The sequence below is a fragment of the Haemaphysalis longicornis genome, unplaced genomic scaffold (assembly GCF_048455015.1).
Source record: "Haemaphysalis longicornis isolate Haplotype H1 unplaced genomic scaffold, Haemaphysalis longicornis Haplotype H1 scaffold_1, whole genome shotgun sequence".
Taxonomy (NCBI): domain Eukaryota; kingdom Metazoa; phylum Arthropoda; class Arachnida; order Ixodida; family Ixodidae; genus Haemaphysalis; species Haemaphysalis longicornis.
In genome coordinates this window covers 226,579,726-226,600,734 of record NW_027526203.1, presented here as the reverse complement: position 1 = coordinate 226,600,734, position 21,009 = coordinate 226,579,726, and the positions used below count along the sequence as shown (strand labels likewise).

The window sequence follows — 21,009 nt, the reverse complement described above, 5'->3', positions numbered from 1 at the left end:
TTAAGTCGACAGGTCTTATTTTAAATTACGCACTTAGATTTACATGAAGACCACATCTTCAGTGCGGTTATGCGCCCCGAAGACACAGAATGAGGTGGTGATTATTGGTGCGGGTGGCCTAATGAATTAAAATTGCATAATCAACTTTTTAGTGGCTGCAGTAAGCAGGTAGGTTTGTATTGAAAAGTTGCACGCAAAAGTGTTTCTACGCAATTTCATCTGGCAGAATTCTTCTAGCGCATCCGTGCTCCAAGTTATCAAACTGCGAAGTTCAATTGCCGTTCGCATGATTACGCGTGCAAAGCAGTGAAGACCGGCGCAAAGCTCCTCCCTTTTGTGACGTACCTGCTGAGTGCGGTGTTTTGTTTGACAACGGGGTGGAGGCATAGGCAAAAGCGATAACTGGCACCCTTTCAGTCTTGGCTGGCGTTATCGCAATCGGCAGTAGGCACAACCGCCATAGACACACGGAGCAAAAGGGAGGAGCTTTGCGCCGATCTTCACTGCTTTGCACGCGTAATCATGCGAACGGCAATTGAACTTCGCAGTTTGATAACTTGGAGCACGGATGCGCTAGAAGAATTCTGCCAGATGAAATTGCGTAGAAACACTTTTGCGTGCAACTTTTGAATGCAGAGCATTTCTTTAACTCAGGATGTCACCCGGCGTTGTCGGCGTTGGCGTGCCTCGGCGTCCGCAACAGCCGTTCCAGGTGCGCCCTCTCCCCCACTCCTCCTCTCCCGCATCACGCTACCCTCCTCGCTCTCAACAACAGGTCCGCACCCCTCCCCCTACACTATATAAAAAAATAATACTTACCGGCGCCTGGTTTCGATCCCACGACCCTGCGGGCGGAACGCGATGTACATGGTGCTCTACCCACTGCGCCACAAAGCCGACACAGAACGGAAAGCTACGAACGCGCCTTATATCCTTGACTCATTCAAACTACGTCAAGAAGCTGCTGATACAACGCATTCACTACCTGTGGGCGGAACGCGAGGTACATGGTGCTCTTCCCACTCCGCCACAAAACCGACACAGAATGAAAGGCTACGAACGCGCCTTATATCCTTGACTCATTCAAACTACGTCAAGAAGCTGCTGATACAACGCATTCACTACCACCAACTCCCCAAACACTAAACGTTAACACCCACCCCCTATGCGACGCATTTACTCGAGTCCCCCTCGCGGAGAGATGGGCCCTTTTTTTAATGTAAACATGTCTGCTTACTCCAGCCACTAAAAAGTTGTTTATTCAATTGTAATTCATTAGCCCACTGACATCAATAATTACCACCTAATTATCTAAGCGCCTAATTTAAGAAAAGACCTTTAGACTTAATTTTGATCACCCTGTATAGGCCATACAAGAGTCTTATGTAAATGCTCTCTATTCCCTTGCCTTTTAATACTTCCAGTAACGCAGCAGTGTCGATTGAATCAAACGCTTCTTCAAAGTCTATAAATATCGTGGAAAGGGTTCTCAAATAACCCGCTGATTTTTCTTTTGTTCGATGGTTGACAGACGCGATGCATTGTTGAACATCCTTTTATAAACGCAGCCTCTTCCCTCGGTTGTTGGGAACACAGGCTGCCACTTATGCGATTAACTATTACATCGGAAAACAGCTTGTATACGACCGAAAGTACGGTGATGCAGGATGAGATTAAGGTGGGGATATAGGGGCTGCAGTCCGGGGCCCCCAACTTTCCGGCGTTGGCATTGAAAACCGACGGCCGGGCCTCAAACTCAGATTAATACGCAATCTTACTAACCCCTGACAGATATACATGAGCGATGTAACATTCCCAGAGCTTGCCACGCTCTTCCGTTTGGCTTTCCGATAAGCTTGCCTGCTTGCCGCGATATCGACTCCTCTTTTTATTTTTGCCACCCTCTGATTGGTTCCACAGCGCACAAAAAGCGCGTCGCTGAGTGAATAAACGGGATTGCCTTACTGGCACTGAGTGAGTCGTCTATTCCTCACCAGCCGTCGGTCGTCCAGACGCCGAATACGTAACAGCGGTCAGCCCCATATCTTACGGTGCACAGCTTTAGTGTTTATCTTGTCGAAAGCCTTGTGCTCGACTCCGGTCTTTTCTGTAATGAGCGTGTCGGTGCAGTCTTTCGTACATGAACCTTCTGGACCGAGGACGTTTCGGTGCACGGACGTTTTGGTACAGAGAGATTATTGAAGCATGCGAACAATTGACTATTTCTGGAGTATATTGTGACCCGTTTAAACACATGGGACGTTCGATGTAATACAGCATAATGGGTTTGGGAATTAGCGTGCGCCAATATCTACCAGAAATTTCAGTGCAGCGCTTCTCAAGGAGGTTCACTGCAATGAAGACCTGCTTAATCAAGCTACTGTATTATTGAAACTGCACAGGGGTGATCTCGACTCAACTTTTTGGGCTGGACTGGTCCAATTCTTTTACTAAATGAGTAGTTCGTTCCAGTTGCCAAGACAGAAGCGCGGGCAGTCTGCTCAAAATGGTAAAGCAGAAAGATAATGTACCAGTTTTTTCTAATGTTTCTGTTCCTCTTAGGTTACACCTAACTATTCATGTAACAATTGGCGAGAGTGAGCAGTCCTTTTTAAAGCTGTCCTCGATTTCAAACTACTTGCACTCCTCACTCGGTGAGACTGGAGTGAAACAGGTTGAAATTAAAGACAGCTTTGACAGTTTTATTTCTTAGCCAACGTTTCGATCGAAAGTTCATTCGATGGGTAAATATGTGGGTTTGCGAGTCTGAAACGCCGTAAAATACCCTTTTTAGTGTTATATATGTTATATTTGTTTATGTTTTTGCTTAGTACTATTTTGTCGCATTTGCCTGTTTTTGTTCAATGCGCATGCATAAGGGTAGTAGTTCTCTGTTCCCCTTTTGTCACAAGTGATGGAGTTTGAGGTAGACGTGATTGCCTTTTCTTATTGTATTGAATGTAAACAATAATGATTCAAAATTTGTATAATTCCATATCATTTGTTCGGTTATTACAGTGTTCAACGTTGTGATTTTTTATATATTTGTTGTATTTTATGTGTTTACAACTTGAAGCTTGAAGGCTCAATGAAATGTTTCTTTTTTTTTTAAGAAAAGCTTTTCTGTACTTTGGCCTTGGTGCGGGCCAATTTGGTACTAAGATTGGTACTAAGACTAAGACTACGTCATCGATTCCCAGATGTTCGTCATGAGCTAGACATCCTGCTATTGGGCGACTTTTTGTGGTGGACTTGTGGCGAATTTGTGGTGGACTGACGAATTAAAGCATACCAACGTGTTCGTGAGTTTATAACAGTGAATAACTATTATAAATGGAGTTAATAAATTTGCTACCCCGATTCGGTAAAAGTATGCATATTTTATCACTTATCAGCGAGTGTAACACGTGGGCTCCGAAAAATTCGGCATGTCGAACCAGTCATCGTAATTGACGTCGTCGTTGGGGCCGCAAGGACGCAGTTAGCCCTGCACCCCGAAATTTCTTAATCCCGCCTTGGGTTTGATGGGTCCATAATTCTTAATCTCTTTCAGGTCTCTCTTCTTGTGAATTAGAAATATGAGTGCTTGTTCCCCGGTTATGGGCCCAATTAAAGTACTCAGGCTTTCCGAAAACAGTTCAGCAAGCTTTTCAAGTAGAGTATGTCCTCCCTCCTTTAAAGGGTCCCTAAACATGGCACCACAGGTTGCGATTTTACGTGCGCAATCGCTGGAGTACTATCCTAGGAAGTTGAACGAACGTCCTGCCGCAAAAAAAAATGATTTATAAGCGTTGAGTTTTTGCCGATTTATCGTTCATTAAAAAGGGCCAGAAATACGGCCTGGAGCTCTTAGCATTGCCGCAGTTATACAGTCACCGCTTTCCGAAGCCGCGCCGACGATGATAACCAGCGCAATCTTTCACTGCACTATCCCCCCCTCTCACGCATTTTTAAACTGATTTTCAGCAATAGTCCCGCTCTGGCGGGCGGTGACAAGTTTTAGTTGCTGCGGTATATGCCGTATCGTGCATACACCGCGGAGTGGGCTCCTAGTCGACCGTGCAGGCAGATGTTTGCCGCGTGGTCGCGCGTGTAGCGGCGTTTCCGCCTGCATACTGTCTCCATGTTATTGAGTGTTATTCATACGTTATAAACGACACGCTATGTCTACAAACTCAGTTAAGATCATGTGACGGATGTCGACGATCGACATTCATCCCTACTGAGGTACGCCGTGCTGCCGGTGCAGGAGCGCCGCGCGCACCCGCGTTTCCCCCAGAACCGGGAATGCTATTGGCTACAGCATTTAAAGGGCCTCACCAATAGCGACGCTGTACTGTTAAAGGGGCCCTGAAAGGCGTTTTGAGCACACTAAATGAACTACGTTAGATTGGGTCGTCAACGTCATCTGTGCCAAGTATTACTCTTTTACGCGCAGCGGAAAGCTCACACTTTTGTTGCAAAGTTTGTCGCTTTTTTCTCACCCTTCCCTTCGTGTTTTTGGACTGCCGCCATCTTCACACGTCTACGTCATCGATTCCCAGATGTTCGTCATGAGCTAGACATCCTGCTATTGGGCGACTTTTTCACGCACTTCCGGCAAAGAGATGAGTCGTCTGCTGAGCGTCGGCTCGCCGGCTGATCTGCCAGCGGAGTGCCGGAGTGCTTGGACATTTTACGACAAACGAAACAAGTGTAAACAAACGCTTAACCGTTTGTATTGAATGCAACACGGCCATAACACGACATGGATATTCTCTTACCTGAGTACGTTCTAAATAAAAAGCGTTTAAGCCTCGAGGCACTTCTTTCGTGCAATCGCAGAGAACGCCCTGAGCCGAATGCCCCGGTTTGACGCACACATTTTATTCAACTTCAAAACAATCCAGAGATGCGTTTCGAACGAACACAACATCACAACGTGCGTTGCAAGTATGAACCGCGATTGAGAGACGATGGGTTGCTTCCTCCTAGCTGCCCGTCGTAAATTCAGCACTCACCTCGCGCGCGGTTTGCGGGGACGAACAGCAAGTCACTTAACTCTGGCGCACAAGCCGAGATGGCTTTTAGCCGCGCACACTGCACATACCCCATGCGAAGTTTAGTCGTACGTCGCTCGAGAAAGATAATCCAGAACATGGGAAGCACTATCCACCCGCAGAAGCACAACATCGCATTTCATCGCGCAACAAAGGCGTCCACAACACACACACCATTGCCTCCTGTAATGCCAAACGCATCTCGCACTTCCCAATGGGAGTGAGTGTACGCCTGCAGTGCCCACATGTCACGAGGTGGGGCCCCGAGCTGAACCGGGATCACGGAACCGTAACGGACTTCTAGAGTGGTTTGTGCCTTGTTGCCAAGGCAACCGATGTTTGAGATTGTCAAAGAAATGGCGCTCGCTCCTGTGCTAGAAAGTTCAGAGCCGCGGAGGAGCATGTTTTGCCAACGTTGCCGCTCTCCACCACGCGTCGCCCCAAGCTGAACTGGTCACATGATTGAAGCGTTTTGTGCACGGGTTCTGCATCGGTTTAAAATGTCTTTTTCACATGCCGCCGGCAGGAATTACCACCGCCGCAAAATAAGACCCGGCACCAGCGGGGCCACATCTGATACGGCGCTTTTTGGATAAACAGTGCGCGGTGCATCAAAGAGAACGAGCGCACGATCCTCCCCGTGCGGCTGCGAGTTCACCGCCGATAAAAGTCACGTGCCGCCGATAGCAACTGCGCAACGTACACCGCGAAAGGGCAAGGCTAGGCCGCCGCACACATGCGGCAAGATTTTTCGTTGGCTTTTCCATCCTTGAGTGGAGTGCGGGATTCATGGTGTCAACAAAGCTTGCCTGTAGCAGACGGCAGTGTGAGCAGCGCAATAGCGGAAGTACGTCACCACTGAGGAGCGCAGCATCATGGGAGGCAAGGCTCGCACGCCGTCAACAGCGGAGAGTAAAATGAAAGGAGGAGGAAACGCGGAGCGACGATAATGCGCAGTTTTTGATTTACGATTTCTCAGCTAATACTCATCGCTTTAACAAAATTCTTGCGGGAGGAGATTGCTAATACATTGCTTTATTTGGTTACATGTACATTCATGCATCGGCGGATGGTATTTCGGGACCCCTTTAAGTGCTTCGTGCGTCATACAGACTGCGTCATAGGCATTTTTGCGCACGTCAGAGCGCGGCAGTGTGCGGCAAAAAGGCGGTATAGTGAGCAAGAACAGAAAGGATTTTTTAGATGCGACTGCATCTCATTCACTCGCCTTGTCCCTGCATCCGGCGTCGTCGGCGTTGTTGTCGGCGTCCGCACCTCCCCCATTCTCCTCGCCGCGTGAGCTGCGCTCTCCGCCGTTCACCCCTTCTCCTCTCCGATAGCGAACACCCTCTCACGAGGGTCATTAGATTGGATTCGAATGGATTGGCTTCGTTTGGCTTGGCTTGGCTTGGCTTGGATTGGATTGCATTTGGATTTGATTGGATTAGAGTGGATTGTGTTGGATTGTGTTGCGTCATAGCCGCGGCAGACGCACTGGTGCCGGCGCGTCCCCTCACCGTTATGCGCGCTATAAAACGCGGTGCCTGCGCCGCTCCGCTCCATCGTTCCAGCGCCGTTCCTCCGCTGTCCAACGCTGCAACGTGAACCCCCTATGCGTCGCCTCTACACAGGGGTTCCCGCGAGGGGAGGTAGGAGTTTTTTGTTATGTGTTTCTGCGGCCCCTGCTTTACGCAGAGGTGTAATATCTGGTATACGCGATGGAGGCGAAAAGCAAAAACGCCCGTGTGTACGAGATTTCGGCGCACGTTAAAGATCCCCAGGGGGTCAAAATTAATCCGGATCCCTCCACTACGGCGCGCCTCATCGCCTGCGTTGCGTCGGCGCGTTAAACCCTACAATCAATCAATCAATCAATCAATCAATCTTGTATACGTTGTCGTGAAGGGATACTCTAGCGATTGCCCGATTGAAATGGCCGCCTTCGGAAGCCTATTTAGGGCCGCTTTAAGTGATCCACGCTTATGCCATCGTTACTTGCACGCTTTCCTTGTTTTTACACTTTTGTTGCCTTCTTCCGCTTCCTCTTTAGTTAGTAGTGTGATTTCATGAGCTGAGTTAGCAGGCTCAGTACTGTTTCCTGGCCTAACGTTGCAGACACAGTCGTTCCGTTCATTTATTGCCTCATTCATGCTGCGGGCGTAGAGCGTAACTTTCAAGTTTTCTTCTTCGTTAAGCGTTTCCTCAATCACTACAATGTTGTAGACACGAATGGCATGACCTGTTTTTCTGTTGACTTCGACAACTCCGCCAACCCGATTTCACCCACCGTCCTCGACAATTTCATGTTCCTGCGTTTCACAATACGTTTCTTAGTTGTCTTACTTAGTATACCAGTCTCTATCTTACATTTTGCTCCCCTACGGGCACTGCTTCATCGTGATTACCTTCGTTTTCTCATCATTCAATACATCCTCGCTATCCTCGTTGTCTCTGACTAAACACGCGAATTTGTTCTGAAGGGTTAATTTGGTCTCCTGCTTCCTGGCTCCAGCTGACTCTATGTTGGGTTTCCTACTTTCGCCCAGTTTTCCCGTGTCCCCTTCGAGATCCACCCTTATCCCGCACGCTACCAGCCTAAGATCGCTGCTCGTAATCTTGCCTAGAACCTCAACGTCCTGTACAATACCTACTTTTTAACTTAGATTGAAGTCCAGGTTATTTTGAGTTACACCACTGGTGCTTTTCCACCTTCATTTTGTATTCCTTCGATTCGGTAGGACATGGTGTGAGATACACTTTTAGGTGTGGACACGGCAGCCCAAAAATCTGTCAAATAGAGTTGGTGGCGCCGTGGTGCCGTGCGTAGACCTTTGATTGAAAGAACATTTCACGGCAGAACTCCTAACTAACCTTCGCAGCGTCCTAGCCTTCAAGTGGCTTGACCAAAGACTGTCCGAAGCAAGGTGGTTCGCAGGCACCAGCGGCATGCGTGTAAAACAACGTTGTTTGTGTAAGCTCACCGTGTGAGCTAACACAACGCGATCTTAAAGCGTAATTAATTGCACTGTTTAAACCGCTGCGAGAGTTCGGGTGTCCTAAGTCCATTTAGACGCGGGCGCAGCTCCTTTGAACATTGGACACTGGCAGCGACTGACAACATCGATTCGTCTCCACTGCTTCGTGCAGGAACTGACTCCAGTTGTACAACGTCAATCACGACGAAGAAACATCAGCGTACTCACCGCTAGTTTAATCCATTTCCGCGTCGTTTGCGAGCGCGCACCTTTTCGACATTCAGTAGTACTTCTCCTCCAAGCTCCGAAAAGTACCCTTTCGCGCAACCGTACTCTCAGATGAATGCTGACTGCAAGTAGCATCTTTTTCTGGTGGGGATGGATGCAGAACACGCATTCATTCGTTCAGGATCGCAGGGAACGTTAAATAATGTAACGTTTTTTGCCCGCCGTTGCAGTACGTGCTCAATAAGACAATTGCGCCGCATTTTTTCGTTCCACAAGCATAAAATCTAACTTGTGTGAAGGCTCAACGGCTACCGCGGCACACATTCCATTCGGTTTAGTGTTTTATACCTTCTTTTGATTGTTACCGACTCAAACCACATGCCCACAACACGTGGAAACACTGGGGCGAACGCAAAGGCTTTCGCACGGCTTTATTCAAATTATTGTCTGCTCCACCGGCCAACGGTATCGGCCGGTGGTGAGGTGCCGAGAACGCCCGACAAGCAGCCGAAAGATCTGGACACCTCCGAGTGACCGGCGCTCGGGCATCTTCTTTTTGCTGCCGCTGGAGGGCGCCGCAGTTAACGGTCTCAGCGGCATCAGTTTGGCGACTATATTAAAACGACGAGTACAGATTTGTTTTGAAAGCTGTGTCCTCCCCTAAAAGTATATCTTACACCGTGCGCTAGGATGAATTCAGAAAACCTCAGACTATTTCTCTTACTTCCCTCTCCTTCCGCCGCACAACCCCCTTGCCCTGACCCTACGGCCAGCCTCGAAATGCATCATCTCTGATTCTACAACGGCCATTCTAAAGTTCGCCCGCGGTAGTATTTCCGCGCGGGCAGCCAAACCCCTCCATCAAAATTTTGCACCCCACGCTACACTGCCCTCCTCTGGGTCCCTGCGCGGGCGGGAGTCCAGTTGACTGAACCCCCTCACGAGGCAGCGCGAAGTCCAGTTACCTGCGCTCCACCTAGGGTATTGAACTACCACTGCGCCTTTTCTAAATTTTTAAAGACGATAGTCTTTCTTGGGCTACTTAAACCCAGAAATTTTGGTCTGTCTGTCTGTCCGTCTGTCTGTCTGTAACTCGATTCAGCCACCCGGCCAAAGTAAAATTGATATTGCGCAATAGTCTTATATACTCACAGCCAAATGTAGTCTAAGCCCGGTTTAATGTTGATACTTGTCAACTTTTTTGAACAAGAACAAGACAATACGCAAATATAAGACCGGAAATTAGCACAAGGGATATTTACAGTGTTCCTTTAATAAAGAAATCATGGATGCTTGGTTTTTTGATAACAAATGATATTCTACATCTACTGCAGAAAACCGCCGCCTCCTGGCGGCATATGAAAAATCACGCGGCAACAGCAACGAAATATTACACTAGCTAGATTCCACATTCTGCTTGGAACGCACGTGGAGCACGGTCACCCGGTTCTATAAACCTTGTTAGTCGGCCGCCTCCATTCACGCGCGTCTCCGCCGTACTGCAGCGCTGGCATCGAGGAACCCGGCCTGTAGCAGTGGAACGCAGTAAATTCAAATTGCCTTGCGCAAACCTTTAGTGTGTTTACCTTGGGATGAGCGCGACGGTACAGGAACAGCATGAGAGGTGAGCGGGAAAGCAAAGGGGGGCATTTCCTTGGTAAATGTCTACAAAGACTATCGTCTTTTGACGACATTTGCAACGGAAGGAGCAGATACACGACTAATTTTTTGCTTCATTTTGTATCCGGCAGAAATGTAAAACTATCAACACTCTAGGATTCCCCAGATGCTTTTTTACCACAACGATGAAGAATGAACTACCACTGCGACAAAGGGGGGGGGGGGAGAGTAATTTGGTGCATGTCGAGGACAATTACCCGACTTACTCGAAACTTCGAAATGCTTTGGTACATTGCACATCCAGGCGAAGGCTGCGTATTTACCCATAGCTTATGTTGTGCCTGGACATTTGTCAAAATTTGAACGTGATTGCAGTGGGAAGTCAAAACATGCATGCATAAGTGTGTGTAAATATTTTTGCGGTAGCAGCTACTAAGAAGACGTTCCTTTTCGGACTGTTAAAAATCTCCAGAACACTTTTCGTTCCAGCGGCATATAGAAAAACAATTCATTGGTTCGCCTTGGTTTCGAATGTCGGCGAGATATGTGTTGTCGCAGCCGCGAAATATTAACCGGCCGAATGCAGTAACACACGAGGAACCAGCAGATACCCGGAGGGGGTTACTGTGTTAGCCTGATGCTGCAAAAAAACAAAAAAAGGCTGTACTGAAATAGTGACCATCGTCTACTAAAGCGTAAGCATTTTATGGCGCTGGTCGTTTTCACGAACCTCACGTTTCTATGGTGGCATCGAAGGAACACGTCCCTTTCCATACCTCTTCAAAGCGATCGTACGAACTGAGCCGGAACTTAGCCTGAACACTGCTTCTGGTGTTTCGGAGCTGGTGGTGCTTTTTGTATATATTTTTATTTTTACAGCGAAGCTGTATATGGCTACCCTGCGGGGCTACTCCGTCAGTCTAGTCGTTGCATCAACACAAAAAAAAAAGAACGTCACCACTTTCTCTCGAATGCTTTGCTGAATAATAGAAAAAAAGCAATCTGAAATTGCCCACTAAGATGATTCTATCATTGCGCAGAGTTTAGTTTACGTGTCGTAACAAGTTAGTTCACAGTGAAGTTGTAAATGTGACACAATTCCTGTCTGCTGGCAATATACGGCTGTGCGTGGAGGTAGTATGGTCACATAAAACTGCTGTAACTGTTGTTTTGGGGAAACTATGCCGCAACAAGTTACATGAAAATCAGCCGTTAAGATGACTCTAACGTTACGTCTGGTTTCGTCTATTTTTCACAATTACGTAGGTCACAGTGAACTTGTAAATAGTGCGGAATTGCCGCCTGCGGTAAGTACTACATGAGCTTCTACGAGAGGGAAATAGACAACCCCATGTTTGTTCCCTAGAAGGAAACTCTAGACCTTTCAATTTTAATTCAGCTAAATAACTAGAAGTATGTTCAATCTCAAATTACGAACAAGCCTTTTTTGTTGCGTGCATGGATGTGTAGGTTATCGGTTGAGTTAAAATCGCCACAACTTCGCCTCTTTGTACTTCCCAAACTAGCAGCGCTGATGATTTTTTTTTATTTTATGATATTGACGCGGGGAGAGCGGCGCCAACCATATTTTCCACCAATATGATATAATGATAATTGTGCTATTATCTCATTAGCAATCCCTTATTCTTATTTTTCGGGCTCAGCAACCCCACAAAGCTTTTCTGCACGCGCACCCGTGATGCGGGAAAGTCAGCTTTCACTGCACCCTGACGAGAACGGCTGTATGCGCGATCTTTTTTTAAAAAAAAACAAATGGCGTCATGTCTCGGTACCGCTGAGACTTTCGCAGCACATTTAGATGAAATAGGGACACGCGGGTGTGTGGGGAAAGGCAGGGCATGGGTGCCTATACGAGTGCACGGAAGGGACAACCGGAGGCGCTGGCAGTTGCCTCAGCAGTATCGCAGTTGGAAACAAAAAATACAGGTTCGCTAAAAATAATACGAAGTGAATAAACAAGCAGTTTTCTGTCCGGTTGCATAATGTCCAGTTTTATCACATGCAACGTCTGTCTAATATCGCAATTTCCGAATCTCTTTGTCTACCAGAGGCTTCCGGCATTATCGCGGACTGAACAATGGGCCAAAAGACAAACTTCCTGACTGGTTGCACCAGTCTCAAGTTACAACATTCCGAATAGCCTATGGTCCTTAAACAACGTGCTACATATTTGACCATTCTTAAAGCGCAGTGAGAGAACAGCGAGCATGCTTACGGTTCTTCCGGGGCAGGGACACAGAGCGGCGTGGTGGACCTAGTGGTAGTGCCGCCATATGGGCTTAGGCGGGCGAGCAGAAAACACTGGCCTAGTTCTGTTCTCACAGCGAGTTTTGGATGGCTGCGTCCGTGAATGAAGAATAATGCGTGGGTGGAACAAATGCTACGTGCTTGGTGCGACGTCTTCTAGGATGCCGGAAGCAGTCTGGGCATGGCAAGTATTGACGTCCTACGACTGCCTGCACCTGTCTACTTTATGTCAGCAGGAAGCTGGCCGGTAGAGGTAAAACACGGCGAATGACTCCGAATGGCACTTGGCTACTGGAGCGATCTGGGAAAGTGCCCAACAAATTACTGCGTCAATAACAAGGACACGCGGTTGAACTGAGGCAAGAGATTTAAAGGTCTGCATCTCAGGTGTATTTGCTTCATGGCAAAAAATTTGAACTGAGAAATAATGAAATTGTGAGCCAACTCAGGGCACGTTTGCTAGTGTCACGCCAATCCCGCGATGTTGTTGTTGCTGCTGCTGCTGCTGCTTGGCTCGTACCATTGAAATCACCATGTGCAGTCCATTCGGAGGGATTGGAATGACTCAATGGGGCAGGTAGGTGATGTTTTTAGGGGCGAAGCTCCTTAAGGCGTGGGTCTGTCCATCCTCGACGTATGTATGTAGCCACCGCTAGTTTAGTTCTTGGATTGTTTATTAGATGGCATGGCTACCTCTAGTTTAGTTCTTGGATTGTTTACTAGATGGCGGTACTTGTATATGATGAAAAGATGCGCTTGGATTGTTTACTAGATGGCGTGGCTACCTCTAGTTTAGTTCTTGGATTGTTTACTAGATGGCGGGGAGCGTTGTAATAAAATCCGTTCGCTGTTGGCGCGCGCTCGGAGTCGCCCGATGGATAAGGCTGCAGATGTGCGAGCCCGCGAGGCAGAAGCGCTCCGTGAAGCTGCGCGACGCCGCCGCCAAGATCCTGCCGTACGAGAGCGGGAGGCCGAAGCGTGTCGTCTGGCTGCGCGACGACGCCGCCAAGATCCCAGCGTTCGAGAACGAGAGGCCCAAGCGTCACGGCAACGGCGCGAGGACCCTGCCGTACGCGAAGCGGCACGGCTGCGGCGCGAAGAGGATCTCCAAAACGTCAGAGAACAGGAAGCGGCGAGAAAGCGCGCGTATCGGCAGGCAGACCCCGATGCAGTGAGAGCTCGTGAGGCGTCTGCAAAACGCATCAGGCGAGCTCAGCCCCAAGGTGCCGACGCGCGGTTTAAGCAAGACTTTCTAGACGTTACGTTCGGACACAGATGTAGTGGGCGAACTTTCACTGAAGAGTCACGGTTTTACCGATGATTTCCCCTCAGGAGCTTCGCCCACTCATCATCATTCACCCCGTGGATATGCTGTGAATTTTTTTTTTCTGTTAAATAGTACTCACTCAAATTTGCATGAGCACTGCAAGTTTTCAATCTCCTGAATCCCAAGTGGTGGCCAACAGTAGCCCGGTACAACACGGAATCCCAGCACAAGAGAAATCCTTGGATGCGGATGGTCCAGGGCCCGCTCCCCTCCCTTGCCCGTGTGCGTGAACTCAAGAGCGCGCGTGGCAAGTGCCCGGTGGACTTCCGCTAATAGACTTCATTCAGAGAACACTGTTCTGCACCCACTGCAGCTCTGAGTGGTTTTTAGTCACTTCCGTTTTAGCAATGTTAGAGAAACGGTGATGTGCCATGGCTGATGGATTCTGAGTTTCAACCTTTCATATGGCGCATCCGAGCGTATTTGCAAACCCTGAAAAATGGCTACGTGCGTCACATGTTCGAAGGTTACACCTTCCGGTCGGGCCTCTGTTATGCGCAAAACCAGCAACAGCTTCGAATGTTTGTCTACTCAGTAAATACGTCCGGTGGGAACGCGACACGTTGTCAAGAAAGGGAATTGAGTACATAGACCTTTGAAAGATGTCAGAGTTTTTTCTAAGCTTGCAGCTACATAAGGTTTCCAACATGTAATGCTTTGCCTTGAAAGCGTTGATCTCAAGCGTCAACCATGAATTTCAGACGGGGTTATTACCACCGTCTACTTACCCGGCATTACTCCTACTTCCGAATTATCCAGCTTGAGATGTCCGGGACACTCTAGGAGTCTCTAGAAGTCATCAGTGTAACTGATAATGCGCGGTATTTTGATAAAATGCCAAATACCATGATGCCAAATTACAAGATAACCTAGAACAAGCGAAATGAGCTCTATGCATGTTACAAGAATAAATACGAGTTCGGTGTCACCTCCTTACGGCTCTTATGAGTGGTAGTGAATGAAAAGGTATTGTCACTGGACCAAGAAAGAAAAACTATTCAAGTTACACAGGCACTGAAGGAAAACCGCTGAGTACGCCGCCTTCTGGCAACTGTCAACAACATGGGGTATTTTCTTGCTGACCTTGCCACGATGAGCGCCAGCGCTCCTCATCAAAAGCAGCCATCACACGTGAGGCGAAGTGCAAGTTGGATCGTTCATACAAGATGAACAGGTGCTCAGTTCTGAAAGTTCATCGCACTCAATGACCAGTCGTTGGCCACGTGGTCTCGCGGATGCCAATTCTCTCAACCACAATGCTGCGCTCCTTCAAGGCGCACCCTGTAATGCTCGCCATGCAGAGGCATTTGATTCGCGGTCTCTCACTGCAGGAGAAGCTTGCTAGCCAGACACAGAGGAATGAGCCCATTGGCTGCGCCAAGCACAGAATATTCTATGACAGCTGCGCGTACTCATGCTCCAGTACGCCACCGCAGGTATTCGCTACTGCGTTCGTAGTGACACCTGATTAGGAGTCCGAATACGCACGCAGGATTCACAGCACGCGAACATATTTCTCGGGGCCGACCCTCCTTGTGACTGCACTATAAGTAACTTTATTTATTTATTTATTTATTTATTTATTTATTTATTTATTTATTTATTTATTTATTTATTTATTTAATTTATTTAATTTTTTTTTATTTATTTATTTATTTATTTATTTATTTATTTATTTATTTATTTATTTATTTATTTATTTATTTATTTATTTATTTATTTATTGAACCTCTTGAATGCCCTATCTGATTGAGTGGATACCGTTTTATAAAGCGGTGACCAGTTCACGTCTGCTGGTATCTGCTACTGTCGGCGAGATTTATTCTAATTGTAGATGACATCTACGCTTGTGTGCCATGATTCGGTCATGAAAGCGTTATCCTCATCCTTATTCTCTCCTGTGTTTTGTTTGTTTGTAAGCAGTAGGCCAATGCTTAGAGCATTGGCCTACCGCTTTGGTAGGTTTATGTTTAGGTTTAACGTTAGGCACCTCTAGCGTTCAGCTTAGGGACCTGCCAAGCAACGCCGAACTCAGTGTATGTGTAAGTCAGCGTACTATTTGACAACGCTACACCCCAACGCGTAACATTAGGCCTAATGGCAGGCCGGCGCCCACCCACGTCCTCTTTCCTGCTGCGCCACCAGCTCTTCGGTTGGCTACTTAGCAGAACTGACGGCGGGGTAAGGCTTCATCTTACATCCTCGACGTCCAGCGATGCATTGATGACGTGCTTTCGCACTAAGGGGCACAGGCGGCGATAACATGGGCCCTTACGAGGTTTGACTAGAATACCTGGGAGAGCTTTTCCTGTTGGAGACGGATGGCTAACCATTAGTTGTCTTTTGTGGACAGAAAGAGCTGGACCTCCATCCACCAACGCTCCAGATGATGCGTGTAACGCTACTGCGTTATTGCTCGAATGCACGTGTATACGCCAGAGAAAGCCATGACAACTTCAGACGCACTTTCGCGAGTGCATTGTGACGCCCAGCATTTCAAGTCGGTAGACTGTATCGGTCCGAGAACTTTTCTGAGGCCTCTTTTTTATGGCGTCGGAGGGGGGGCATGACCGAATCTCTGGAGCGAGAAAAACCGGATGTTACATACGACGACATTGCCCCGTGTCACGGAGTTTTCCTCACACGTGAGTTCCCATCGGGGAGGGCCTTATTCCCTTCCGCAAACTCCCTATTCACCAGATTTAGCTCTTACGGACTCCGTCCTCTCCCCAATTATAAAACTCCAGCCTAAAAATGGTCATTTTGACGCCACTGAAGAAATTGTAGTGCGAACCCCAACATGTGTTCCACGCGCATTAAAAAGAAGACTTCAGGGACACATTTTAACAGGGTGTTACGAATCGGCCAGCGCCGCAGTACTTTCCCGCATCACTCCTCGGCTGTGCGGCGAAGCCACAGCGTGCGCCTTTAAATACAGGCGCCACTATGTCGGTGGCAAGTTTCGACAAGCCGGCTCAGACGCTTCGCTTTCGGCGCATTTCAAACTTCAGCGGTTGCCGGCCCGGCCCGGCGAGGCACGTCGCAACCCGTTCAAGGAAATAGAGGCCCCGCGATCTCAGCGAAGTCCTCCTCTCTCCCCTCTCTCGGACTCAACGTGCGCCGAGGCTACCGACTGTCACGAACTCTGGAAATAGCGTTGTGTGTGTCTGTGACGTTCGTGACGTGTTGCGGCTTGTTGGCGTTTTGACCGTTACCGCTTTTGGGAATAAATATAGCTGCCCAAGCGCTGTAATTCTTTCCTGTTTGAGCAGCGAATCCATGCTGTCGCTCTGCTCGAGTCCTGTATTGTAACCTCGCCAGTCGGGGCATTGTTCTTTGGCTTCGGCTCACCTCTCGCTATGAAGTAAACAGTTACGTTGGCCTATCAGCTCTGGACCTCTTCTTGACTGCAGTCGACCTTCCCGGTCGCAACAGCTGGTTGGCAGCGGTCGGATGGCAACTTGGTAACACCTGGAGCCAGAGGTGCGAGACCCAACACCACGGACGTCAAGGCGGCTTCGGACTTCGCAGAATTCACGGCGGTCAAGGGTGAGTGCGGGACTTTTCTTCACTGAGTTTTACCAGGCTTCAGAGGATAGCTGGTAGGGCGTGTGTTTTTGTCGCGTGGGTTATTCGCGCAAAACATTTTTGGAGCAGTGCGAAAGCAGTACTCTATACCGGCCATGAATTTGAAAGCGTGGAAAAAACCGCAGTTGTTGGAGCTTGCAAAAGAGTTGCGCTTGGTTGTTACGACGCGCTGAGAAAGCCAGAGCTGATACAGGCTATGCTCGCTGTCGGGGCTGACGATGAGGAGCTGTCGGAATGCATTGAGCTGGTCAATGGCAGGGAGACCGCGAAACGTCAGGACGCCGAGGCAGAGGCTGAGCGCCAGCGTAAGGAGCTCGAGAGGCAGAAACGAGAGCAGGAACACGAGGAAAAGATGCGATGGTACGCCCTCGATATCGGGCGAATCCGAAGGGAAAGAAAGAAGCTCGAAAGAGAGAGACTCCAATGGGAAAACAAGCACCTAGAGCATGAAATTCAACTCGAGGAGGAAGAAGTGGAGCCCGAGTTAGAATTGTTGCTCGAAAAATACCTCGTTGTCGAGGAAAGCACCGTGCCAGTGCTGCCAGTAGCAGACGCTCGGGAGCGCGAGTCAGATGCGACGGTTGCGGCCTTGCTCCGTGGTTGCGGCCCAGCAGCGCGGCTAGCTTGCTGAGAGAGATAACGACGGCGCATTAGCTCAGACTGTCGGCAAAGGCGGCAGAGGGCAGTGCGTGTCCACTGAGTGCGATAATGTATCGGCGTTTGTTTTGGAGATCTCGTCGGAGTGTTCGGGCGCGGGATGCCTTGGGGAGGCCCCGCGATCTCAGCGAAGTCCTCCTCTCTCCCCTCTCTCGGACTCAACGTGCGCCGAGGCTACCGACTGTCACGAACTCTGGAAAGAGCGTTGTGTGTGTCTGTGACGTTCGTGGCGTGTTGTGGCTTGTTGGCGTTTTGACCGTTACCGCTTTTGGGTATAAATATAGCTTTCCAAGCACTGTAATTCTTTCCTGTTTGAGCAGCGAATCCATGTTGTCGCTCTGCTCGAGTCCTGTATTGTAACCTCGCCCGTCGAGGCATCTTCGGCTCACCTCTCGCTATGAGTTACGTTGGCCTATCAATTCTGGACCTCTTCTTGGCTGCAGTCGGCCTTCCCGGTCCCAACAAGGGGCAGTAACTCAAGGAGCGCATTATCACTGCGGGAGGGGTTAAATTGAAAGTAATAGGTAGCACGCCATTGTTGATAAATTGACAAATGAAGCACTTTCCTACGAATAACCTACGAAAAGGCGTTGTGCTGCTGAGCACGAGGACGCGGGTTCGATTCCCGGCCGCGGCGGCCGCTTTTGTGATGGAGGCGAAAAGCAAAAACGCCCGTGTGTGCAAGATTTCGGCGCACGTTAAAGATTGCCAGGTGATCAAAATTAACCTGGAGCTCTCCACTACGGTGCGCCTTATCGTCTGCGTTGCGTCGGCGTGTTAAACCCTGCAATCAATCAATCAATCAATCAATCAATCAATCAATCAATCAATCAATCAATCAATCAATCAATCAATCAATCAATCAATCAATCAATCAATCAATCAATCAACTTTCCTGTGAATAGATGTAGTCGCCAAACACTTCGATACCACTGTTTCATCTTGTAAGTGACAGCTACCGGATGAGGTCTCTTATCCCCACCGAATACCTGAATACGTGCACAAATTAAGCATATTCCTTGCCCTGTTTAATACTCTGAGTTGCACGCAGTCTTCAAAAAATTGCGCCCACCTCCCCGTGAGGGCAACCCTGTGTAGATGCGACGCATCGTGGGTTCACTTGGTATTTCCGTTTGATTGATTCTGAAATCGCGTGAAACGTGTCGGGAACGCGTATGATTATTATGTTTTATGATTATTATTATGTTTTATTGGCCAATCTTGGTGAATGTCTTTAAAGGCTATCGCCTTTAAAAGCGAGGCGGGGCTCAGTTCCCGCCGCTGTGCCCCGTCACTTTTGGTACGGTGCGTGTTCGCACCGTACCTTTCGCATTTAATGAGACACGTGGTTTTCACCCTAATATCAAGGGGTACGCTAACGCCGCAATTTCGCGCGGCGGCCTTGAGCACTGCAGTCGCGTGGGTTGGCTGTCGCATATGCCCAGTTTGACGCAGCGGCTGGCCATCGGTCGGTTCGAGCTGACAGCACGCAGGCGCAGACAGCACGCGCTGTATCCCTGGACATGCATGACGTTTCCATTATGTCACTGCGCAGATCCCATTTTTCCTGCAGATCGCGCACTGGCCCTTGCCGCTTGTCTTGCAATCTACCGAAGCCTTGCAGGCTTCGTCGCATTAATCGGTCGTTTGGAAAGTTGTGACGGAGTCGACCACGAGGTATTTGAGAGTACTCAACTATTTCGTAATTTTTTAGATGTTCGTGGCAAAATAAAATTTTTACAAATCAGGGAGCTTACGCTATCATTTGCGGTCTGTCTTGCAAAAATAGATTGCTTCTGGTGTTTAAGCGAGAAAAGACTTTCGCGTTGTTAGCACATTACTATTGGTCCTTTCCTTCAGTGTTCTAGCTGCCTCCGTCCCGCTGCTTTGGTCTTCCCGTTCAAAAGAATAAGCTAACAAAGTTAAAAATAAAGCCCCGCCTGGAACATTCGCGCAATATAATATCAACTACGGGAAGACACTACTCATTGACCGGATGAGCTAAAAAATGGATTCGGATAGTGCAGTCTTAGAGTGGTTACCACTTCTATCGGAAAGGCTCACGTCGTACAGTGAGCACAAATACGCTGATAAAGATGGTGATGAGGTCCGACAATAAATCTGACTTTAAAATGCGCCTACGTGGGGTCAGTGCACAATGCAACAAATAACGTTTGCATTGAGTGATGTTACCACGCAGGAAGCTTTTTCACCCTCTTTTCTGATCGCAATGATGTTGGTGCAAAACGTCGCGCAAGAAACAAGTACACACCTTAGAGGGTGGGAGGTGGGGGAGGGAATACTGAGGGAATATCATGATATATATCTCAATATTTATTCGTTTGTTTATATATTTAAAAATAAGTCACTAAATGAACGTTCGGCAAAGTTCTCCAGGGACGTAGCAACCCCGCCGTCGATGATGGCCGGCTTGCATACGGTGGGCCCGAGTTGGTCGGTGACCTGGCTGCTCTGCTTGGCGCTCTGCGAAAGAAAAAGGAATCGCCTTCTTTCAGCAGGACGATTGGCTGTCCCACTGTAATATTACTGCCATTGACTAACTGAGTCATCCCAAGTTCCCAATGACCGCAACGTCAGTGCTTTAGGTAAAAGCGTTTACTGCCATACATCGACGTCACGGTCTCTGTTCTTTGCCTGCGTGCATTTAGGAAACCACTGCTATTGGCACACTCCGTCCACCGGTCGCACACGTTTTTAAAAAATTATTAGTGTTTCCTTATTTTTGTTGCCATATACAAGTTACCGACGCAGCGCATTGCACGTAAGCTAACGTTTGTGTGAGTCTAACTGAGAGTTTAAGAGGTGGAATTATATGAGTTGGAAACTGAGTTTGAACTACATGTTTGCTTTACAAAATATACCCTAGCGCGAAGCCCGAGTGCGGTGTAAAAATTATCTTGGGTTTTAAGAATATACGTTACGCGATAATAGAGAGTTTTAGCAGTCCGTCTGTTCCGTCGTGTACGTAGTTACCGTGATTTTGCATTACCGTGATGTTGACTCCTCCTTCTCCCTGGGACATGATGCGATGCAAAATGCCATGCTTGCATTGCGTCATACCCCTTAACAGGCACATTTTCCGTGTCGAATCGTATGGGGAGACCCGTTACTAGAGCACTTTGCCCATATGATCGGAAGGAGAGGGAAGTTATGTGCTTAACGGTAAAGCAGTCTTAACTCAGGCCTCAAGAGAGTACAAAACAGGACGTAATTTCTGTCGTAGCGAAGCCTCGTGTAATACCGACAGATACAAAGGTCGAGAAACTTTTTAAATGCTGCAAGCATT

The 21,009-nt window shown here is 48.3% G+C and overlaps 1 protein-coding gene across 1 annotated transcript in view; it reads right to left on the bottom strand.

The window, feature by feature from the left end:
• LOC144158035 (uncharacterized) overlaps window positions 1–20,745 on the bottom strand; it is a 210,887-nt gene extending 190,142 nt beyond the window's left edge. Inside the window, exons 1-2 of the mRNA XM_077688715.1 lie at window positions 20,713–20,745; window positions 20,081–20,186 (exon numbers count right to left, since the gene is read on the bottom strand). Coding sequence (XP_077544841.1) covers window positions 20,081–20,186; window positions 20,713–20,745 — 139 coding nt within the window. The remainder of the gene's footprint in view (window positions 1–20,080; window positions 20,187–20,712) is intronic.
• Between the last annotated feature and the right edge of the window lie 264 nt (window positions 20,746–21,009).